The sequence below is a fragment of the Oreochromis niloticus genome, linkage group LG4 (assembly GCF_001858045.2).
Source record: "Oreochromis niloticus isolate F11D_XX linkage group LG4, O_niloticus_UMD_NMBU, whole genome shotgun sequence".
In the NCBI taxonomy this organism is placed as follows: Eukaryota; Metazoa; Chordata; class Actinopteri; order Cichliformes; family Cichlidae; genus Oreochromis; species Oreochromis niloticus.
In genome coordinates this window covers 20075215-20098306 of record NC_031969.2, presented here as the reverse complement: position 1 = coordinate 20098306, position 23092 = coordinate 20075215, and the positions used below count along the sequence as shown (strand labels likewise).

The 23092-nt window shown below is 42.4% G+C and overlaps 4 protein-coding genes and 1 long non-coding RNA gene across 6 annotated transcripts in view; 2 read left to right on the top strand and 3 right to left on the bottom strand.

Annotated features, from left to right (window-relative positions):
- The first annotated feature begins 731 nt into the window (after positions 1 to 731).
- On the top strand, positions 732 to 10703 carry trap1 (TNF receptor-associated protein 1). The gene is made up of 18 exons (XM_003450056.5): positions 732 to 955; positions 2221 to 2391; positions 2470 to 2552; positions 2634 to 2774; positions 3305 to 3376; positions 3507 to 3667; positions 3766 to 3875; positions 3965 to 4038; positions 5210 to 5365; positions 5591 to 5711; positions 5795 to 5864; positions 6028 to 6175; positions 6273 to 6458; positions 6603 to 6741; positions 6829 to 6914; positions 8431 to 8576; positions 8662 to 8734; positions 9118 to 10703. The coding sequence occupies exons 1-18, from the start codon at positions 835 to 837 to the stop codon at positions 9217 to 9219; spliced, it is 2160 nt and encodes a 719-aa protein (XP_003450104.1). The 5' UTR covers positions 732 to 834; the 3' UTR covers positions 9220 to 10703.
- LOC100699489 (MAPK regulated corepressor interacting protein 2) lies at positions 10295 to 13781 on the bottom strand. Of its 2 annotated transcripts, none has more exons than XM_019357909.2 (5): positions 13270 to 13781; positions 13092 to 13161; positions 12515 to 12689; positions 11577 to 11672; positions 10295 to 10599 (listed from the first exon to the last, which is right to left on the bottom strand). In XM_019357909.2, the coding sequence occupies exons 1-5, from the start codon at positions 13322 to 13324 to the stop codon at positions 10585 to 10587; spliced, it is 411 nt and encodes a 136-aa protein (XP_019213454.1). In that variant the 5' UTR covers positions 13325 to 13781; the 3' UTR covers positions 10295 to 10584. The 2 variants fall into 2 exon arrangements, with proteins under 2 accessions (XP_019213454.1, XP_003450090.1); XM_003450042.5 differs by having other exon boundaries at positions 10362 to 10599; positions 12515 to 12654; positions 13270 to 13776.
- Positions 13782 to 13796: 15 nt separating this feature from the next.
- On the top strand, positions 13797 to 15802 carry LOC112846601 (uncharacterized). Its single transcript, XR_003219613.1, has 2 exons — positions 13797 to 13944; positions 14782 to 15802. It is a non-coding gene; the product is annotated as an uncharacterized LOC112846601 (long non-coding RNA).
- Positions 15384 to 20155, bottom strand: LOC100697703 (glycerophosphodiester phosphodiesterase 1). Its single transcript, XM_003450037.5, has 6 exons — positions 19682 to 20155; positions 18936 to 19111; positions 17879 to 17984; positions 17551 to 17643; positions 17031 to 17242; positions 15384 to 16801 (listed from the first exon to the last, which is right to left on the bottom strand). Exons 1-6 carry the CDS (start codon positions 19946 to 19948, stop codon positions 16654 to 16656), a joined length of 1002 nt encoding a protein of 333 aa, XP_003450085.1. The 5' UTR covers positions 19949 to 20155; the 3' UTR covers positions 15384 to 16653.
- A 101-nt stretch (positions 20156 to 20256) lies between these two features.
- dnaaf5 (dynein axonemal assembly factor 5) overlaps positions 20257 to 23092 on the bottom strand; it is a 28187-nt gene continuing 25351 nt past the window's right edge. The window contains exon 13 of the mRNA XM_003450055.4: positions 20257 to 20866. Within this exon, the coding sequence (XP_003450103.1) occupies positions 20712 to 20866 (155 nt within the window). The 3' untranslated portion in view covers positions 20257 to 20711. The remainder of the gene's footprint in view (positions 20867 to 23092) is intronic.

Sequence of the window (23092 nt, the reverse complement as noted above, 5' to 3'; positions counted from 1 at the left end):
ACTTTAACATTTCAAACTTAGTTGGGCATTGACATTTTCAGATGTGTAACCTGAAATTTTGAGAGATTATGAAATTATGAGATGTGTAACTTAAAATTTTAAACTGATAACCTGAAGTTACTGAGATATGTGAACTGAAATGTAACTCAAATTTTGAAATAACCTGAAAATTTGAGGTAAGATTTTAAGATCATCATCTGAGATGTTGAGAGAACTGAATTTTTACGTAGGTACCAGGACAAATTGAAATATGGAACTTGAAATTTGGAGATGGGTAACTTGAAAATTATTTTTCTCTTTTTTATTTTCTTAGTGGTAATGACAAGCTTTCATAGTTTCCAAGAGTCCAGTCAGAGTTTATTTTGATGTGAGAACAGGATCAAGAATAATCTTCACATTTAAAAATATGAACCATCACAAATTTGACATTAACCATTTGAAATGTAACAGATTATTGAAAAAAAAAAATGCTGCTTGCATGAACATAACGCACTTATTTTACATTACCTCTGTTTGACCTTGAAGTGTAAATTGGCAACAAAAAAATCTCCATTTGAAGTAATCAGAAAACTCGAGTAAATAACCATACTAAAGATTAATATAAACATATAATATACACAGATGATTAGCCGTGTATTACTACATAAAATTAAATTATGCACTTACAGTTTGAAGATATAGCTTCCTATTCTCATCAGGCAGATTGCGGTCGCCCTTTTGACGTCATTATCGCGCGCAGTCGCAGGTCCTTTTCCCGCTGTAGTTCAGCGTGTGTCCCTGTCGGTCAGTCGACCTGTCATTTGTTTCGTCTTTGGGTCTCACCTGGGTGTCAGCATGTCCCGCTGTCTCGCGCTGGCTCGGTTCGCTCTCGGTTCCTCTCAGAGGACCAGCTCGCGGCTGGTGTCATCTGCACGCGGGCTGAGCAGCCCACCTGTCTCGCGCTCCTTGACTGGAGGTAAGCTGTGTTCGTTAGCCAGCCAAGTTAGCCTAGCCGGCTAGCTGACAGTCCCAAGATTTGAGTGAAATGTAAACTCTGCTGCAGCTAACCTTTGTGGCCATGTTTTTTAAACTAACCTGCGGCTCACGTGTCTTACAGTAGAAACCGATTAACAGTTAAAAATGAATTTAAAGCGATTCGCTTATAAATTTTATTGCATGGTTACATCACACTAAGCTGAATGGATTTTATTTATCGTTTAATATTCCCCATCTTTGAAGAAAGATCACAGATGTACCATACCATAAAGCTCCGAGAACCGAGGAAAAAGGTTTTTTGGTAATTTCCTACGTCTTTGGAGCAAGAAGAGGTCACCCAAACAAATAAAATAAAATTGAAAAGGCCAGGATGTTCTCAGTTGAGCACATCAGGACTTAACGTTAGTGTTACACAAACACTTATAACACAAAGATGAGGCCCTGGGGGTGGAGATTTTTATTTATTTATTTGTTTTTAGAAGGCTCATGCACACTGCTCAAACAAGTGAATCCATTTCACCTGCTTTGTTGCTAATCAAAGTGGCAGCAAGATGGAGCCCCCCTCCCCAAATTAAGCAATGGTTTTGCAGATGTTGACTACAGACCCTCACTCTGACTTACTTTTCTCTAGTTTTGCTTTTTGCTGGTGTCCTTGTGAGTCCTGGTAGGTCAGACGTCACCTACAGCCCATTCAGGTTGCACAGGTAGACTGCCCATCCTCTGTGATAGCACATCGATACATGCCTGTCACAAAAAGTCAAGTCAGTTTATGTATATGCATGTTTAAAAGCAACAAGCATGGACCAAAATTCTGTTCATGTGACGTGTGGAGGCTCTGGGGGTTGAATGCCAGTGAATAAAAGTATAAAGATGTACTTTTATTTAAGGGTTTGAACATGTCAAGATGTGCAAAAGCCCAATTCTCTCTATGCTTTAATCTGCTTCTCAGTACACCTGGATATAGGAGTCGAGCTGCAGCATTTTGAACAAGCAAGAGATGTGAACGCAGAGTCTGACTAATGCCCAAATATATGATAGTGCGATAACCAAGCCTGGATGATATGAAGCCATGAATCACTTTCTCGTAGGTCTGTGTTTTGCTGTAGGCAGCATTCAGGCATTGTTTGGGTAAACTTGTGACCTCAGAGGGATAAGTAGACCCTGATTAGAGAGATGATAAGGGATCTAAAATGCTACCGCTCCCTTGTGAAATGGCCTCACCATCTTTACTCGTCATGCCATCAGGTTTGTCGGTTGGACAGCTGCAGAGGTGGAGCAGTCGCCCCAGGGTGTGGAGTTCGCAGCAGGCCTGCCTTGGATTCAGCCCACAGTCTTATTACAGCACCCAGGAGGCAGAGAAAGAGCCAGAGGAGGAGCCTCTGCACAATATCATCAGCGATACAGAGGCTGTGCAAGGTACTGGGACAACTGCAGACATATTTCCTGTGAAAACTTCTCAAATTCTGAATGTTGCTCTGCCTTTGATCTTTTCAGGTAGTTTCCACAAACATGAGTTTCAGGCCGAAACCAAAAAGCTGCTGGATATTGTCGCCAGGTCCCTGTACTCGGAGAAAGAGGTGGTGTAAAGTTGGACAAAGGCTACTATCATTACAGTTTACCTTCACTGCTCTCCTCTGACTGACTCGTCTTTCTTTCAGGTCTTCATCAGGGAGCTCATCTCTAACGGCAGCGACGCACTGGAAAAACTGCGCCACAAATTGATATCGTCAGGTGGTGAAACGGCTCCAATGGAGATCCACCTGCAGAGTGATGCAGCAAAGGGCACCTTCACCATTCAGGTACACATTTTTACTGACTTTAGAAGTTTTGGACAAGTTTTAGAACAGGAAGGATAACATTAGATCAGAAAGTGAGCCGTAATCCCAGCAGATCAGCTGAGCTCGGTGCCAGCAAACACCAGCTGATAGCTCAGCTTGTTACCTTTCCATGTATCCAGTCTTAAGTAGGACAATTCGAAATTTGTTCAAGCTGCTTTGCAACCCATCTCCACCCCAGGTCCCCCTCCTTTCTTGCATTGTCTTACTTAAATCAGTAGCATATCTCTGCTTTTTATGTCCCGAGCTCCATACAGCCAGCTATAAATAATTATAGAAATGGGAATCTTCTTCTGATTCTTGTATCCAAGACTGAAATATTGTAGCTATTGGTATGTATAAAGAACAAAGCAAAGTCCTCTTGTAGCAGGTTGTTCCTAGTGCTTCTAGTGCACCTGAAGCCCTGAGATGTTTTACTGCCCCCTGGTGGTAAATGGGATACAACACACTAGGATAGCTTAATTCTTGAGTGACTGATTTCTATATTCCAACAGGACACAGGAATCGGCATGAACAAAGATGAGCTGGTGTCTAACCTGGGCACTATCGCCCGCTCCGGTTCTAAGGTAAGTGCTTCATTGTCACATTACTTATCCGATATAGCGCTCCTGTTGTAAGTTTGGCTTTTAAAATGCAGCTTTGTCTTTTCTGATGCTCACTCCTTCTGTCATTATTGTAACTTTCTCCCCACTGTAGGCGTTTTTGGATGCTCTTCAGAACCAGGCGGAGGCCAGCAGCACCATCATTGGTCAGTTTGGTGTAGGATTCTACTCCGCCTTCATGGTGGCCGACCACGTGGACGTGTACACTCGCTCGTCTGAGACCGGTGCACCTGGATACAAGTGGTCCTCAGATGGGTGAGAGCAAAGAGTGGCTGTAGAGAGGTATCCTTGGTTTGAGAAGGGCTGCTGTGAATCAAAGTGTAATCCTCAATATTTCACATGGTCTCCCTCAGCTCTGGGGTTTTTGAGATTGCTGAAGCCACCGGCGTTCAACAAGGAACGAAAATCGTGCTCCACCTCAAAGACGACTGCAAGGAGTTTTCCTCTGAGGACAGAGTTAAAGGTAAAAGTGCTGTCGCTGCTTTGGTAACTGTAGGACGGCTGCAGTGAGGAGACGTATTCATGCATCAGTACTTATTGTTTCTGTTTCAGAGGTTGTTACAAAGTACAGCAACTTTGTAAGCTTCCCCATCTTTCTGAATGGACGGAGGCTCAACACTCTGCAGGTGAGCTGCTGTTCTCCTGTTCTGATGAAGGTTCTCACTGAATGGGTCCAAACTCACAAAATAAATGGCACGACTGTACAGTACTGTGTAAAAGTCTTTAACTGCCCCTGATTTCTTTATATTTTGCCTCCAAGGAGCCAAACGTTTGCTCCTTGTGTTTGTTTAGACACTTGTTGCTTTTTCATTCATTTTAGTCCGGTCCTCGTACCTGACAATTTTAACCAGAATGTTTTTGTTTCTTTGCTTTTTAACCCTGACTTATGAATTATTTAAGTATTAAAAGGCACTAACAAATAGTAAAATTAAGGATATTTCTTTATTTTATTTAACCTTAGTTTGTTTACCAAGTTCCAAAAAAACAATTTAATTAGATTAAATGTTTTCAAAAGTGTCGTTTTTGCCACTCGGCCCTGAAAGGCTCATGGGGTATGGTCGTCACCCCCTCCGGGTGGACAGGCATGTGGTGTGGACACCTAAGTTTGTGAATGCAATAACTTGAGAATGAGGTGACGTAGGAGCTTCAAACTGATACCATGGGGTGCATCTACTAAAAATCCTGGATGAGTTCAACTCTCAGTGACCTCAAGCTGAAAGTCACTGTAAGCTTTCCGAAAATCTCGTGAATGGGATAACTTAAGAACGAGATGATGTAGGAGTTTGAGATGAATACCATGGGTGTGTCTACTAGGAGGCTGAGGGGTAGCACTGTCAGTCACCAGTATTTATTTAGTTAAGTTGTATTCCATTGTAATAATCTTGGTATCTGTTTATAACAGATGACTTGGCAAAGAACCTGTTTTATATTGTATTTTGTGGCATTTTGTTGCTAGCATAAAAATCCAAAGACAGCAGGCATAAAATAGTATTTTTGCACCAACAAGTTGATTTCCAAAGAGCCGTCAGCCCAAATTTGATATATATCTTAGCTGTGTATGTTGTGCAGTGTCTCCTTAAAGAATTTGAGGCACCTGGAGAGGTGGAGGACAAAAGAAGAAGTATTAAAGCAATGTAATGATTTAATGGACTGGGTTTTTTTTTTAACCTTTATTTATACAAGTGGTCTCATTTAGACTTAGGGCTCTCTTGTAAATGAGACTGTTTCAGACAAACATACTAAAATTACGACAATGAAAATAATAATTTTTAATAATCGCTGTCTGTCTTCCTTCAGGCCTTGTGGATGATGGAGCCGAAGGAGATCAGTGACTGGCAGCACGAGGAGTTCTACCGCTACATCGCTCAGGCTTACGACAAGCCCCGCTACACGCTGCACTACCGCGCCGACGCCCCGCTTAACATCAGGAGCATCTTTTATGTCCCCGAAGCGGTGAGGAGTATTTCACAATGCGAACTTTACTTCAGTTGCTGTTTGGTTGCAAAGCTCTGTGAGAATCTTTTAGGAAACCAGCTGGTGTTCAGGTCCAGTACTGATAGATGACGTAAACTTACATTACAGCTTTATAAATTGTTCTTTAGCGACCTTTCAGCAGCGGTGAGTCGAGGAAGCCGGTTTCCTGTCAAGTGTGTGACGAAAGAATGTATTTGCCAACAGAAGCCATCCATGTTCGATGTGAGCAGGGAGATGGGGTCCAGCGTGGCTCTGTACAGCAGGAAGGTCCTGATTCAGACCAAAGCTACTGACATTTTGCCCAAGTGGCTGCGCTTCCTTCGAGGTTTGTTCCTCCTCGAATGCTTCTAGCATGCTCTGTTTGTTTTTTTCTTCATGCAACACTTCGTGTTTTTGTTTTATTTTTAGGTGTGGTGGACAGTGAGGACATCCCTCTGAATCTGAGCAGAGAGCTGCTGCAGGAGAGCGCCCTCATCAGGTACAGCAGCAGTAATGCAGCTGTTTTAGGAATAAGTTTGGTTTAATGAAGGAGATGTACTGTATCTGTATTTTTATTGTGGAACTTACTCTAACAGTCCCTCGGTTCAGCCCGTCTCAGGCCACATCTGTTTGCTCATTTCTCTACCGTCTCCTTTCTTTAGGAAGCTTCGTGATGTTCTGCAGCAGAGGGTGATCCGCTTCCTGCTGGACCAGAGCAAAAAGGAGCCAGAGAAGTACAGCAAGTTCTTTGAGGACTACGGCCTCTTCATGAGGGAAGGCATCGTCACCACGCAGGAACAAGATGTCAAGGTTTGCACCAGAGCTTTGAATGAAATGACACAGAACTTTAAAGGTTAGCAGAAACACTTTGAGTCTGAGTCTCGCTCCATGCTCTCGCTCTTTGTAGGAGGATATTGCAAAGCTGCTGAGATTCGAGTCGTCGGCTTTGCCGGCCGGCCAGCAGACCAATCTGATGGAGTACGCGTCCCGCATGAAGGCAGGCACCCGTAACATCTACTACCTGTGTGCCCCTAACAGACATCTCGCAGAGCACTCCCCCTACTACGAAGCCATGAAGCAGAAGGACATGGAGGTAAGACTCGGACTCGAGTTAGCCAGCAGCCAGGTAACCTGAGCTGCTAATTATCCTGATTAATTAACAACAGATGCTGCTTATGCTCATAGCTTCACTATAACAAACTGCCGTGTCTCCATTTGCGTGTGTGCACGTGTGCAGGTGCTCTTCTGCTACGAGCAGTTTGATGAGCTGACCCTGCTCCATCTCAGAGAGTTTGACAAGAAGAAGCTGATCTCAGTCGAGACCGACATCGTGGTCGATCACTACAAGGAGGAGAAGTATGAAGACAGCAAGCCAGGTGTGCCCGTCTTTCACAAGAGCCTCTAGCCTCTCGCTGTCGCAGCTGTAGACTTGACTCCTGCTCATCGTCTTTTCTTCCTCGCAGCATCCGAGCGCCTGACGCAGGAGCAGGCTGACGACCTCATGGTCTGGATGAAGAACTCGCTAGGACCCCGTGTGACTAACATAAAGGTAAGAGAGGAACGTTTGCATGCCTGAGATACCTGAAATGACTGTTTCTGAATTCGGCTGATGGGTTCTTAGAGGCTTGTTTGTCGTCTCTATCTGCACTTTTGATCACTTTGTTTCCTTTCTTTTTTGTCCTTTTTCTTTCTGCACAGTTGTAGATTTGTAAAGTTTTGTGGGAAGAGTGTGAACTTTAGGTCCTGAAGAAGGGTATGATGGGAAAAGTTAAAAAAAAAAACACTTTTGTAAGTGCTGGTTAAATCAGAGCCGTGGTGAATGATCAGCTGATTTCCTGTCACGGACTCAATTTTAACCGTCGTGTCGGTGAATAAAAAAACAATGATGTGGAAGCTTTCTTCCTCTATGTGAACTAAGCAAAGTGTGACTAATTCTAACACAGTTAGGGCGACTCGTACCTTAGTTTTTACGTTCATAAACAGATTACAAGCCAACATCTTCACAGAAGCTCCAAAGCTTCAGGTCATAAATTTCAGGATGAAATCGGCTTGAAAATGCGATTATTTGTGAGTTTGGCTCAGCTTATAATGTGAGCACGAGTACAATAAAATCAGCACAGAGAAACAAAGTTCAGCACAACCAGGCTTTCTTTGGCTTGATAAAACCTAAAACCCCAGCTGGAGATAACAGGTATCACTACAGGAGTAATCAGCTGTCTGCTTCAGGCTCTGTATGCGCTAGAGGAGTTTTGTGGGTCTTCTTTCACACACAATGATCAGCAGGAGTGGGGCCTGCTCTAATCACAGGTGATATCAGAGGGTGATAATGAAATGGTGATTAAAAATCTATAAAGAACATAAAAAAGATGCCATTAAATGTACCACTGTCGCAAAAAGGACAAGACACAGTCGGAGCAGAGGACAGAAGATCGTTAATCAGAGGACAGGAAATCACCTGATTGGATTTTTCTCTGTACAGAGTAGTAATAAAAACATTTTAATTTAAGTTAATCATTTTAATTGGTTAATTATTATCAGCGCTAATAAGGTGACAGCGGCACATTAAAGCCCTGAAACTTTAAACTACATTTAAACATTTAAGGTGACTGTCACACAGCGTGGGAATCGATTTGGCTGAAAATGATTTGGCACATTAGAATCAGGCATCACATCATCACCTGTCGCGGCAGATGGCCCCGCCCCCCGAGCCTGTTTCTGCTGGAGGCTTCTTCCTGTTAAAAGGGAGTTTTTCCTTCCCACTGTCGCCAAAGTGCTTGCTCACAGGAAGTCACCTGATTTTTGGGGTTTTCTCTGTAATATTGTTGGTGTTTAACCTTAACTGTTGTTGTGATTTGGTGCTATATGAATAAACCTTTAACGGAAATGAACATTTACACATTTCCTGCATCATTAAATGGACATTCCAGTAACAATGGGCGTCACAGTTTGTCCTACTTCATCAGTTTTGGTAACAACCAATTCATCTTAAGCAGCTTGAGAAACCGATTTAAACGTCTCTTTGTACCAACACATCCTGTAATTAATTCTCTCCTCTGGCACCTCAGCTGACGCCTCGTCTGGACACCCACCCGGCCATGATCACAGTGCTGGAAATGGGCGCCGCACGCCACTTCCTCCGCACCCAGCAGCTGGCCCGCACCGCTGAGGAGAGAGCCCAAATACTGCAGCCCACACTGGAGATCAATGCAGGGTGTGTGTGGACAAATTTCACTGGATGGAGAGTGGGGGGGAAGTGGGTTTTTGGCCACTTCTGACTGTGCTCTGCTTTCTCACAGACACGATCTGATCAAGAAGTTGTTCGCACTGAAGGACACAAACTCTGAGCTGGCTGGATTATTACTGGAGCAGGTAGTGGGAGGCTTGGGAGAACCCTCACAGTTATTTCATCTCTATTTGCTCTTTGCCCATTTTTCCATTAATGAACTCTAAACAAAACTATGCCATATCACGATTTTTAACACTTTTCTTATATTCAGAAGAACAAAAATGAAGAGTCGAATGTGTTTTAATGAAAAAATAAGGGCTGTAGTGCTGTAAGATACTGCAAATTTTGGTAAATACAGGGCTAATATTGCCAATACTGATACAATAAGCATGTTATTATCAGTGTAAAATGTTGCCCAGTCTTTCTCTTCAGGCAGGATGCCATTAGCTTGTTCACTGGAGAGATTTTATGGTAATAACTGGTAGCAGTGCAGCTTCTATAGTTTTACTTCTTTTATTTTTTCCAGATCTATGACAATGCCATGATCACAGCCGGCTTGAACGATGATCCCCGACCGATGATTTCCCGCCTCAATGACCTCCTGACTAAAGCTTTAGAGAAGCACTGAGAGCTGCCCGCAGACACGCTCTGTTTTGGTGAAAGCAGCCTGTAGACTGGAGCATTCGGAGCACCTCAGTGGTCGATAAAGCCAGAGAACTGGACTTTGTAAAGAATACACCACCTCTTTTCCCCTCTGAAGTCTTTCATTTCCACCTGTGAAGCACACGTGAAGGCTGAAACAGGAACTGTCTGAAGATTCTCCGTAAACACTTCAGTGTCTCTACGCTTTGTGTTCTTTGGTCCTGCCATTATCAGGACATGAAGGTCATGGTTGCACCTTTCTGTTGTTACAGTGTGACTTTTCCATTATGCTCACTCTTTTTAGTGTATTTTCAGTTAATAGTCAGGCTTTCTTAATCGCATCATGAATATTCCAGGCTTCCCAGTGAGCGCTGAGGTTCTGATATGCTGCTGCCAGCTGGACTCATCTTAAATATCTGATATTTTTCCAAGTTTGGATTTATAAGGAAGCTTTATTGGTCTTCCTTTTGGAAATGTGCCACCTCTAAGTTTCCAGATAATCTGTTTGGTTTGTGTGTTTTTCTGCTGAGAGTTGGAAAAATGGCAGGAGAGTAACAACCTTGTCTCTGAGGTACAAATTTTGAGCAGAAAAACATTCATCCTCCAGCTCAACCACAAGGACACTTAAGAGTAAATCTTCTGCCACGGCCAGTGCCGGATTTTGCAGTTTTAGCCAACGTGCTCCAAATCTGCACCGAAATTCAAAGTGTGGGGGGTTTCCTCCTTTGCCCATGTTCCACCTCTCAGCACATTTGAAATTCAGCCTGCAAGTTTGTAGTCTTTTGCTGTTCTCACTTCTTTTGCTTGAACAGTTTTTCTTATGTTCTTGTTTAGTTTTGTGGTTTGTGCTCATACTCGGAGACTCGGCTGCATTCAGGAATCAGTGAACGTCATTTCAAATAGTGTGAGGATTTATGGAGTCTTGTCAGTAAATAAACACAGATTCAACATCATGCCAGGTTAAAGAAACGAAACTGTAATCCAGAACTTTAAAATACGATTTTACTGCATTTCAAAGTAACATCTCTGCTGTGAGAGAGAAAATATAAGATGAACCTCAGTTTTAAGACTTCATCCTTCTGTGTGCAGTCTGTCTGCACGGCAGTTAGACCGCACAAGTTCAAGTGGTTCTCAGGAGTTTCTCTGTCCACCGTTATCAGCACTGTCAGTCCATTTCAACCACATCTGGGTACTTTGACCCATCAGAACTCCCGCCCAGGCTTCCTCTTCTTTTGTGAGCCGTCATCGTGGTCTCACCTCCAGACTGTCCGAGAGCATTGAATCCCAGAGGAGCGTCAGGAGAGCTTATCTATGTTTTCTAAGAAGCGTTGGGCCCACCATTCATCCAAATCTATGGGCACAAAGTCTGAGAAGAAAACAGAAATTAAACCATTAGATCCATCTTTGTCCATGGCGTGGATGGTTGAGAATATGTCAAAAGGATGAAAAATAAAGAATCACTAAATATTATGCTTTTCTCTTCGTCTATAAGTTTTCCTTACCACCTATTCAATACACTCTACTGGACTGCTGCATTTAGCCCATTGGTAAATGGTAATCCACTCAAACTGTGAGCTAAACCATCACCACCTGTTGGGCATTTTTAATGAGTCTTCAGTGCCCTCTTGTGGTCACAAGGAGGAACTGCGACAGTAATAAATTCAAAATAAACGCATTTTTAAATCTCATTTAAAAATAAAATGAGAAACGTAAAAACTTCAAAAATAACTACTAGCATCTTTTACATCAAGCTGTCTTACATAACGCTAAGATATATATATATATATATATATATATCTAACACTGCCGACTTTTATCAGTTACGTCTGCCTGCTGGGAATGTAAAGTGATCATCGCCCTCTGGTGGTCATAAGGCGGAACTGCAACAGCTCAGTCACACCACCACATTAAAAGTCACAGAAGCAACGAGTTGTATTTAATGTATTTTTTCTTGATTCATCTTATTCATGATTTTTGTTCTGGGCTAGAGGTCTTAGTATTATTATGATCACTGTTACATTTAAAAAAAAAACAAAAAACAAACTACAAATACCATGAAAATGTGTGTGAGCTTTCCCCATGCATTGCTATATTAAAATTTTAGAATGAGTCAACAGATTTGACCTGTGACTTTGGGCTATGCTAGGCCATTTGGCTGTTATAAACCAGTGCGACGGTTACAGGCCTGTGAGCTGCAGCTAGATGAAATATGATTGATTGATATGATTGTTACACTTGCACTAAATACATAAAATCTCAGGACTTTTTTTTGTCACAGTGCGTAAAAACACCGACTTGGGGTCTGAAGATAACACAAAAAGGAAAAATAGTAGCTGTACTCACCGTCCATGTGTGGGCTGGCAGTGGCCTCTTTATAATGCACCGCTTTCTGTGCAGCCTGTCCCACCTCCTGCTCCTGCTGTAGCACCTCCTGCCAGGCTGAAAACACAAGACTTCGGTCATTAAAGCCACCATGAACACCAAAATGTCCTTATCTGTCCAAGTCCAGCACTCCAGGGCCACACCCACAGTGCCTAACAAGTAAAGTCCAGCAACTGTTTCAGAGACATACCTCTCCTGACAAATGTTTGTGTTCCAAACAGTGCAGCACGTGGTCACAAACTGTGTGTGTGCGGTTGTACACTACTATTAAGTTCAACTTTGGCAGCTGCCACCAGGTCATGACTTTGAGGAGCCTCCAGTGGATACGTTTGATTATACAATTTGTATTTCAGTGAACAGAAAAGAACCAATCCAACCTGAACAGAAGTCTTTGCCAGAAAGGCAGTGTCAGGCCTAGTTTGTGCCCTTGTCCAGTCAGTGCCAAGGTTACTCAAGTTGTTTATGAGCTGCTGTGACTGAGCTTCAATGCCAACAACAGGACACACAATGTAAGAACAACTGAGCCAAGTGGGGGATCTCCTGGAGACTCGCTGGGTTTGCGAATGTTAAAAAGAACCCCAAACTTCAAATCCAACAATCCCATCAGAACCCTTTGGTGCACTTCTTTAAAGTGGCGCCTAGATTTAAACCCCGAGCCTGAAATGCCATTTCTTTCAGCACATGTGCCAGCGTGGGTCAAGAGCAGCATGATGTGGGCGTGAGAGCATTTTTCTGCTCAGTGCCTATCAGTGTGAGAGCAGCTGTGTGGGTGAGGCCTCGGAGGGAAGAGGAGGGGGCTGGTTAGCATCTTGATAGTAAAATAATGTCATTCACAAAACAGCAAGTGAGGGATGGGCGTCAGGATACAGCGTAACAGTGGGATAGACTCATTTTCTTACCCTCAGAGACAAACTTGACATTTTCTTCATGCGAAAGGGTGAAACTCTCTTCGTGATGATTGTGTGCGGGCAGAGCTGGAGCAGGGTGATGGTATTTCTTACCATTCGGACGGTTGAAAACGATCTTTGGTGCGGGAAGTCTGAAAGGGGGACAAGAGAAGTATTGTGTTGATTTCTGCAAGAAAGAAAGTGCTCATTATCATTCCCAAGCAGGAACTTTAGGTGATATCCTATATCCAAGAAAGGCTGGTTAGGCAGGAGTAAGAAAGTACAACAGCTGAATGAGGGACCTTGTGATCCAAGGTCACACACACACACACACGAACAGGGCCAGTCTGCCTGGCTGGTTCAAACCAAAAATCATAAAAACCAACAGAGTAGGCAGGCCAAGCTCAGAAAACCGGAGTGGGGTTTTATTCAATCACTGAGGCATCAGCTGATGAACAATTGCTGCGGTCTCTAGCTGATGACGTCCACAGCTGCTAGGACACAGTCATTCACAATCACAAGTATCTGAAAAAAACTATAATGCAATCATTTCTTTACAGGTGTCTCCTTTCACGACCTGTGCACCTACCCAGGCATATTCCAGGACGTTTGTTTGTGCTTGAAATCACTGATTTTGCCGTCCAGCTGCTGTGTGGGCCCTGAAAGGCAAGACAAAGAGGACAAAACAACTTGTCATCAGCAGTCCGGCGAGGTGAAAGTGGGTTTTCCGGTGTGCCGTGCTTCAAAGTTTAGCCCCACAGTCTCACCTGTGCGTCGCTGCGTGACCAGTTTGCTGGGACCTCTTGTAATTGTGTACATCATGCGCGGGCGGCTTCACCTGTGATCCCCGAGTTCAGCACTTTGAAGTGTGAAGCAAAGCACGTACATCCAAGAAGAAGCTCTTCAGATGTGAGAAGCTGATCAATCCACTGAGCTGGGACACGAGAGTGTGCAAACTGTTCGGTAACCTCGTGAAGCAGAGCAGTGCGCCACGCGTAAAAAACAACAACCCCAAAAACTAGCGACCAGTGCACAGTCAGAGTCCCGTCTCTCCGTGTGCCCCGATCAGTCATAAAACGTAAGTCACTTTGGTGCTAAGGTGTCCTGGCCGGCTACAATGTCACATAACCTGAAACAGCGGCAGTCATTCGTAAGACACGAGACGCACACGGTCACCGTCTCGACGTGCCTACACGCCTCCTTTGGCGCTTTAAAGCGACAGCGTCCCCCGAGTGTGAAGTGAGACTTGCAGAGGTGTAATGAAGCCGGTTTCTCTAATTTGCCTCAGGTGAGAGCGAAAATGCAGGACGATTTCACGTTATCGCGATGATTCGGCCTCAGTGTGACGAATAAGACACTAAAATCGGGTCAGATGAGTGACGTTTATGTGCTTCAACAAGCCGCAAATGCGCCAACGATGTCTGTGTTTACAGTACACACAGGTGAGCACAGGTGCACCAACAGTAACACATCTGTGGGAGTTCTCCCCCAGTTCAATCCTGAGGGTGAAACAGTTAATTTTCTGCATTGGTCTGATATTGTTTGCAGCATTTTGTACCCATTAGTGCATCAATTCATGATTGAAATATCTTTATTTGCGTCCTGGATTTTAGTCAGAGTGTAACCAGTTCTGTCCCGATACCAGGGCCCCTTTTTGTTTCTTCTGTAACGTTTTAAGGGGAAAAAATGTGCATCTGCTTATTTAATCTCCAAATCTTTGGATGTCTGTATCTCAGATGTGTTGCAGTTAAAGACAAAATAAATACTGCTGTTTCTGATATATTTTTTTTAACTTATCTTTACATGAGCACAACTCAAGTGTTCATTAAGAAAGAAAGAAAGCAAACTTTGACCCTGTAAATGAAACAATTAGCAGCAGTTAGACACAGAAACACACCTGAAACATCAGAGGAATAAATATGAGTTACAGTAATGAATGAGATGTTCAGTGTGTGTCACCTCGCATGATTCATGGCCCACTTTTTTCTCAGATTAAACAAAACCCTCTTTTATTGACACACGCATTAAAACAATATAGAAATATTTGAGTTGTTGCGTCTGCTTGCACTTCTGAAGTGTACAATTAACCCATATTATCATTGTCTTACATGCAGCACAGTTTCTTGTTTTTTTGTGCAGCTGCAGTATTAAATAAACATCACATAGCAGTGACATGAGATCTTTTATCATTATGACTACAATGTCATCATGGCAAGCAGTAAATATGATGCCTAAATGTTATGTAACCACTATATACATACATTGTTGTCTCTTTAAAGGTGCAGTAAAACCTGTGGAAGATCAGCAGCACAGCAGGTAGAGAAAACGCTTATCCCTGGTCCAGGTGAGGTGGAGGTGTTACTGCCGGCAGTAGAATAAAGGTGACAAGTCTGCAGATGTTCCTTCATGGTGTAACATGTTTGTATAGCTTCACCTGTGTGCCAGCTACAGGTAACTAGAAGAAGAGCCAGATTTTACTGGAAGTTTTAAAAAGGTGGTCTTGAGCAATAGTTCTTCGGGCTTTCTGAAAGTCTTTCAAAGTTTTTGTTTGGACTTTGGCTGCTTTTTCACTCATTTTCAGTTCAGTCCTTGTACCTGATCATTTTCAGGGTAATGATTGCTGTTTGTTTGGGGGGGGGTTTGTTGTTAATTCCTATTGTATGTGTCTACACATAACAGACAACCTTGCAAAGAACCCATTTGAAATTTTATGTTTAGGCACTTTGTTTCTAGCAGATATAATTTTGCACCAACAAGGTGATTCCCAAACAGCCAAAAACTGAAAAATCCCAGCATGGTGTGCAGCCGGTCCTTAAAACATTTGAGGAAGCTGGACAAGTGCAGGACAAAAGAAGATGTAGTTTCTGCACAAAAGGCAGAAACATCCTGTGAAAAGATTTTGTTTATTATTCAAATATGCTTTGCTTGTAACTGTGTAAACCTCTGAATGATATGCTGTGATTGTGTAAACTCTGAATGACGATTCACCCTGATAAACATGAAGCTTTGCCTATGCTTATCATATGCCTGTGAAGACAAGTTCCTGTGTAAAGAGGAACGGAAAGTTCCACATAAGCAGATGTTTAGTATAGTATGAACTGAACGTTTTAGCAAGATATGCATTTGTCTGTTAAGCAATCTATGTTCTTTAGCAAGATATACATTTGTAATCTATATTCTGGGAACAGGCGGAGACTGCCTCCGCCCTGTTGAGTAACCTACATGCCTATATAACCTGCAATAAAGAAGAGTACTGGTGTGACTCTCATTAGAGACGTTCACCCCATGTACATGTGATTGATTATATTGTCTCACTGTGTCTCTGTTTTACTTTGGCAGCCTTCTATTTGGGAGATTTCCTCCAACACATCCAAAGAAGAGCTTTGAATGTCCTTCTAGAAGCCTGGGAACTACTCCTGAAGATTATTCGAAGATGTATAAAGAAACAAGTGTTAGCTCAAGACTTTTGCACAGCACTGTAAACTGGTGTATTTCTGTGGAACTGGTTTCCATCACAGAATTAGCTAGCACCAAACTTCTAGCTTTATTCCATTTTATAATTTATCTTTCAGTATTATCAACACTTTCACTTTATTATATAGGATTTTTAGGATTATTAAAAGGGAAAAAAATGATGTGTGCTGCTATTCTTTAAAAATAAACTGGTTATGAATCTGGCTTATCTCCACCTAAAAGTCAGCTCCTCGTGAGGCGCTACAGCACCTCAGTCGTGATCGCTCACTCTTGTGCCTCTCTGATTTCACTACACACCATGCACGCTCATCATTTTTGCAGCACCGAGCAGGTTTTGAGCTGTGACCTTTCCCCTCCCAGGCTGACACTGTTCACTCTGAGGTCTACTGTAATGTCCTGAGATTTCTGAGGGAATTCAAGGTGAAGGGTCACCATTTTGACACAGAGGAGATTTAGGGAAGAGCAAGAGGACTTCCTAAGGAGGCTGCCTTGAAGGGGAGATTAACCACTTTAAATCGGGTATGGTTTTTATTTACTTGTACGCAGGAGTAGAAATAAATGATTGCACTTCTTAATTATACCCTATATCAAACCAAAGAGTTTCTAAGATCTAATGTGGTTATATTGAGAACCTGTAAGTCTGGAAGATTTCTGTGTGTGTGGCTGTGTGGTATCGTTCAATAATGAGGATCACAGTCCTCCAGCAGACTGTCAGTCATGTAGCTGATCTTCAGCAGGTTTTGGTAGTACTCCTTCTCCACAGCAGTGTTAACAGTCCAGCCCACCACCTCCACTCCTCGCTCTGCCCAATACTGAACATAGTCCCTGATTGAAAGGAAAGAGAACAAACTCAATTGTGCAATTCTCACGCAGCAAAAATATTTTAAAAACTGAGGGGTGGCTCGAGACTTTTGCACAGTACTTCTTTTAAACACTAAATATGAAGTTGATCATTTATGAGTAACAGATTAATCAAAACCACCTTCCTGTTGGTCACCGTTAGTCTACAACAATACAACACTACAAAATAAACTACCTCTCAACTCTCAATTACCGTGAGATGAAGTCTTTCTGCACGAGGATGGCAGAGATCCCACAAAGTTTCCACAGCACGCGATGGTGGGCCCAGTCCAACAAGACGTCCAGAACACCGGTCCACAGCTGGCTCCACGTCGACAGAGAACGAGGCGTGCCGTCTCCAAAGCGGCTCAGTCTCCAGGGCCGGTGGGTGAGAGCTGTGATCACGTGGGGGTCAGTCTGACGCATCTGCGGACCAGAAGAGGACAAAGGTCAACACAGTGCAGGTTTTAGTAGTTAGTAGAGCCTTTTATTTCTTTTAAACAAATACAGTGGATTGAATTAAATCTGTAGTAGTCTTGGGTGATAAAGCTCAGCAGGGCCCATCACTGCCACACAAAATGACATCACTGACTCCATAAAACTGAGAGGCTGATTATGAGAAGCTGAAATCACTTGCAGAATTCCTCCCCCTAAACATTATTCTAAACCATTATGATTAGTGTTGTTTTTGACTGATTTTCATGATTAGTGTAATTCAGGAGTTTTTGAATTACCTTGTAGATGACTTTGGGTTCAAAGGAGGAAACGACGCTGGAGTTGTAAAGTACCGGGAACTTCTTAAACATGTTATGAAGCACTGATACAGCCTGTAAAGCAGAGGAATGAACAACACAAGTACTATAACTATGTGGTAACTTCAGTTTCTTTCTTTTTTTGATTACAATCATTGCATTAATTCAGCTGGTGTGTAGTTTTTCTCTTTTCTTCGAGAGCTGTGGATCAGATTTTTTTTCCATGTTTATAGAATATGATTGTAGATCACATGTAAGAGATGTGTATGTAGTGTGTATGTAGATGTGTATCCATAAGCCTGTTAGGTACCATATCAGGTTGACCTTTGACATCAAAGAAGATGGTCAGCTGGTGCCTGATGCATTCCTCCACAGCTTCCTGCAGAGTTGGAACCTTCTCTACATTAAATCTGTCCCTGCAAATTAAAAGAAACCATTGGAAAAATGAGATAACTCCCTGTTTTTACTGGTTACTGATCTATGAACTTCGTGCATTTAAAGCTGGTGGTCAGAAGTTTGCATCAACTCATTGTAAACATAAATGTCTATATTTATAGATATGATTTCTTTGAGCTGTTCTTTTTCCAGGACGGACTGATTGCATAGCACACATCTTTAATGACTTTGAACTGGGTGCACAAGTTTGAATTTATTATGGATTTTCTCTAATCCACACATGGTCAAATGTATAGATACACACCCACTAATATTTGGTTAAATGTTCCCAGTAAGTTGCACCTCAGCCAGATGCTTTTGGTAGCCATAAACGAGTTTCTTGCTTCTAACTCAAACTGGATATGTGACTACTCCTCTTGACTGAACTGGCAATCTACAAGTATCACTGGCAGCAAAAGAGCCCCAGAGCTTGATGCTACCACCACCATGCCTGAAATTTGGTACAGTGTTCTCAGGTTTGCAACCAGAAGACATTTGACTCGTCCGTGTGGAAAGATGCAAATTTCAGTGAAGAATAAAGGTGTCATTTTTGAAGCAGGGGCTTCTTCCTTGACATTCATGCCCATGATGAGTGTATGTAAGGTTTTGACCACAACTGTATGCATTCCATTAGTTTTGTTCTAAGTCTTTAAAAAAATAAACTAGGAAAAGATATGCACTATTAAATCATTTTGTTGAAAAATACACATATAGACAAAAATAAGGAGGAAAAAAAGACAAAAAGAGAATCAAAGATTCTGTGGCCAAATGCTAGAATACAAAAACTCTTACTCGTATAAAAGCATTTCTAAAACTGTAAACTTTTGGTGAAACACACTTCTGAGACTCCCCATTGAGCGGCTTATTGTTCACAAACACCGTTTTTAACTAAGCATAAACACTCTTGAATCACTGTTCAATAGGCAGCCTACTTCATCCTGTGGTGAGCAGCAGCATTGAGTCTCCTGAGCTGAACAAACTGAAGTTTGCTGATTGGTCCAGACCCATTGGTGGTTCGGTCTACGGTCTCATCGTGCATCAGGACCGGGACTCCGTCGGCTGTGAAACTCAGGTCCAGTTCCACTCCAGTGGCCCCGTTCCTACTAGCCTAGAGCAGATGTAATGGGACAGAAAGATACTGCGTGAACCAATGTATGATTATATACATGAATGGATGAATTCTGGTGTCCAAAAGACAGATAAGATTTTATTTTTGTTTATATTTTTGTCTGTGGCTCATTGCTTCATCATCAGAAAAAGCTGAAAACCAGCCTGTTGAAATAAAAGAAGCATCTCATCCAGAGGTTTAGGCATCTGGATAGATGCTAGGAAGAGAAGGCATTGTGAAATGGAGAGTAGATCTTCATCATAAAGATGGCATCAGATTATAAACATCACAGGAGCAGAATCTGGTGCAAGATGAGTCTGACCTACTTCCATTTATTTCTTTAACAAAACAAAAACCAAAAACCAAAAAAAAAAGCAAGTGAAAAACACCAAGAAAACCTGTTTTTACTGCAAAAGTAACAGCGACAGCATGTCACAGCCATGGCTGTTGACCCAAAGGGCTGTTATTCCAGATAACACCATAATTAAATGTCCCTACACCTGTCATTTGCTGCAGGTAGATAAGAGACAAGAGGCCTGTGGTTATAAATCGGAGCAGTACAGCTCTCACCTCTCTGATCGCTGCCAAGGTGTTCTCCGGAGCGTCGTGGCTTCCTCCGCGGTGCGCCACCACCGGGACGCCGCCGCCTGAGAAGAGAGCGCGGGGCCGCAGGACTCGAGCGGCCCGGTCCGCCGGCACTGGAGGGAAGCGGAACATCACCATGAAGACGTAGAGAAACGCGGTGAGGAGGGTGGCCCAAGTGGCGCTTCTAGTTACCAGTACAACCAGCAGAAATACCACCGAGAAATACACCACCTCATCTCCGATCTGCAGCATGGCGAAAGAACAGAGGACGGGATGTTTGTGTCACGGCCGGCTGGGTGGATGCAAGAGTCGCTGTTTAGGCACACGGCGTGGATGGAGCTCTGCTATCAGTTACGCGGGTGGCTACATGTTGGAGGCAGATCTCAAATAGATGAGCGAGAATCAGCAGATTCACACGGGGACTGTGAAAAGGATGGATACACGAGTTCTGCTTATCAGCGTGGTGCTGCAGAAATCTATAATGTCCTATTTAAAGAATCAGATTTCATGAAATATAACCTGGATTTAAACATCCAATCAAGTCGGTTTGGACAAATATAATAAGAAAAGATTGTGTGCTTTTATTTTGAAGGCAAAAATCACATGACCAGCTCCTCTGACCGGTTTAGTACAATCGGGATATGCACAAACAACCAAACATACAACATTTTGAAAACATTTTTCTTAAAATCAAACATTAGAGCCAAAGGAGTACAGCACGAGGAATGAATGCAGAACACAGCAAATTAAGGAGACACTGTACATGAATACAAAAAATTATTTAAAAAATCTTTTTTTTTTAAAAAAAAGAAAAAAAGAAGAAGATTTAGTCATAAAACTCATAGTACTGAAGAACAATGGTGAGGTAATGAACAGGTCTTGGAAATTTTTTCTATTCTTGCTATAAAAAAAACAAAACAAAGAAACACTTAAATAGAATTCAAAGAACAGAAAGTGAACACTTTTTTTCACAGTTAAGGCACAAACATCTGTCTGCGTTTCTCCGTGTGCAGCGTCACTCCGTGCAGCTTGCTGTGGACTCTGTGGGCAGTGAGCTGATGTGCTGGAGCAGCTGATCGCAGTAGACAGGACTTCGCTGTTTGTCCCGGACAGCCTCCACCTCCTTCTTCAGAAGTGCAGGGTGCGCCGAACTGCCTTTCTTCAGGACTTCTACACACACACACACACACACACACACACACACACACACACACACACACACAAAGAGAGAAACAAATTCAGAAAGACAGCACACATAAAAGTCAGCATTCTGGATTTGAACTGAACATCAAATACTTAAAAATTTGGGGCAAAAAATAAACATCTCCCGTGATCATGGCAGCTGTACTTCTCCTAAAGTGCTGCCTCATATTTATCTGTGAACATAAAAATAACTCAGTTTAAAGCTTTAATTGTTGGCTGGACGTGTTTTTAAAAGCACTCTGGCTCATCAAGCTGCTGCTTCACACATGTGTTGCAGGTAAGGTTTCCTTCCAGCGTTTTTCCTGCCTGGAACAACAACTGACATTCCCACCCCAAAAAGGTTTTAGCCAGACCCAAAGCAGAATCTCTTTCCCCATCCAACTTATAATAAGCTATTTAAAAAAAAAAAAAAAAACAACTTTTTATCCCTAGGCTGTTTGCTTAACCATAATGCACATTTTTGTTCAATAAATAGTCATCAAAAAGAGAAAGAAATGCACTGATTTCTGTCAAACAAGGTAACAGATTCTTTAACATATCCTGCCATCATGCTCACTGCTGACCCTGGACCCGTCCCCAACCCATCCCTGCTCTCACTTTCCATCTTGCTGATGTGCAGTTTTTTTAAGTTTTGTTTTTGCGCTTCAAGTTTGTCCACTAGAGAGTAGAGAAGAAAGAGTGGAAGAAGATACTCAGCAATGGACTGCAGGTTGGATTTGAACCCTGGACGCTGTACAGCCACAGGGATATGGGCACCTTCTCAACCAGTGAGCTAAACTAGCGTGCACTGATGTGCAGTTTTAATATGAAAATTTTCATTGTCTTCCAGATCTCGTTTTCCATAGTCCCCTTAATTTGTTATTATTATTATTAACAACAATAATAATAACAACAATAACAATAATAATAATAATAATAATAATAATAATAATGTTTTAGGTAATAAAGGTGGGTGAAGCACTGTTTTTATAGCTTTACAGCCTTTCCTTACTTTATAGGCAAGCAAAGGCTGTAAGTTGACCTTTGAGCTTCAGGTGGATGCCTGAACAACGCATGCACTTTAACTACAAGCTCTGTGGTTTCCACGTCAACAGCATTTTTATGAGTATTTTATTGAATTTGTTCTCACGTTCTCTTTTGTCAGCTGGAATGCTCACTAAACCTAAAAAAAACAAAAAAACAAAACAGCAACAGTGCAGCAAAATTGCAGGTGTGACCCTGAATCACCTTCCTAACCTGTACAAGGTAAGGACAGCCCCAGCCTATCCTGGCTGACTCTAGCCACCCTTTCTCAGAGCAGTTTGCCATTAAGTTTTTGAACAGCACGCTATGCTCTTAATGCTTTTGTTGTATATTTATTGCATTTTGCTTGTTGGTTGTGTGTTTTTTGCTGACTGTACATCAAATGACCCTTTTGGAGATAATACAGACCTTCATGACAGGTTAAAATCTGCTTTTTTAAACATCCTTAGTCGCTTAAAGGACGGAGCACACCAGCAGGTGGCAGTGATCAACTATATTATAGACACCAAGTGTGCAGATCCTTTACAAAAAAAAAAAAAAAAAAAAAAAAAAAAATCCACCAGGAGGCGATAAGTCACTGTTAAAATCCTCTCCCCTGTTGCTCCCACATACTGTGCTGATTTTCCAGGTATATTGAATTACTTCTATTGCTGTCCCAGTGGGTAAACACTTCACAAACGACAATGCAAAAGCGTTGTTTCAGTGGTGACATAATATCACTCTGGATGAGTTATCGCATGTAAACTAATCATTTGAAACCCACCTTTGTTCTTCAAGGGGATTGAGGGGATTTTTAGCTTTTGTGTGTCCTGTACTCAGTTGGGATGGATGTGGGGGGGAGAGGCGGGACTTTGAATTAAAAGAGAACAATGATGGGTTGTGAGAAGCGAGTTACGCCCGTGCCAGCAGTGACAGAAGGAGGGATGGGAGCGTTGTCCATCATTCTGTCAGGACATGCTGCAGACATCAAGACAATTCGCAGATATGCGTTTGAAATACAAGAAGCGTAAGAATGGGATCAGCTATTAAAGGAAGAAGTAGAGAGAGATGGAGGGAAAGACAGAGGGTGGGGAGGGGAAAAAAGAAAGCTTCAAACAGAGCCATGCATGAGAGGGAGGAATGCTTCCACAAGCTGGATATGGGCTGGTTATGGGTGCTGTCAGATATAGA

What these genes read in the sequence shown, in the direction of transcription:
- trap1 (XM_003450056.5), top strand. Translation starts at nt 835, where the DNA reads ATGTCCCGCTGTCTCGCGCTGGCTCGGTTCGCTCTCGGTTCCTCTCAG. An exon ending in CTCGCGCTCCTTGACTGGAG is followed by an intron (nt 956 to 2,220) that starts GTAAGCTGTGTT and finishes TCATGCCATCAG; the next exon opens with GTTTGTCGGTTGGACAGCTG. An exon ending in ACACTGGAGATCAATGCAGG is followed by an intron (nt 8,577 to 8,661) that starts GTGTGTGTGGAC and finishes GCTTTCTCACAG; the next exon opens with ACACGATCTGATCAAGAAGT.
- LOC100699489 (XM_003450042.5), bottom strand. Translation starts at nt 13,324, where the DNA reads ATGATGTACACAATTACAAGAGGTCCCAGCAAACTGGTCACGCAGCGA. An exon ending in ACGTCCTGGAATATGCCTGG is followed by an intron (nt 12,655 to 13,091) that starts GTAGGTGCACAG and finishes TCCCCCTTTCAG; the next exon opens with ACTTCCCGCACCAAAGATCG. An exon ending in TGTCAAGTTTGTCTCTGAGG is followed by an intron (nt 11,673 to 12,514) that starts GTAAGAAAATGA and finishes TTGTGTTTTCAG; the next exon opens with CCTGGCAGGAGGTGCTACAG.
- LOC100697703 (XM_003450037.5), bottom strand. Translation starts at nt 19,948, where the DNA reads ATGCTGCAGATCGGAGATGAGGTGGTGTATTTCTCGGTGGTATTTCTG. An exon ending in GCTGCTCACCACAGGATGAA is followed by an intron (nt 17,985 to 18,935) that starts GTAGGCTGCCTA and finishes TTTAATTTGCAG; the next exon opens with GGACAGATTTAATGTAGAGA. An exon ending in CAGAAAGACTTCATCTCACG is followed by an intron (nt 16,802 to 17,030) that starts GTAATTGAGAGT and finishes CCTTTCAATCAG; the next exon opens with GGACTATGTTCAGTATTGGG.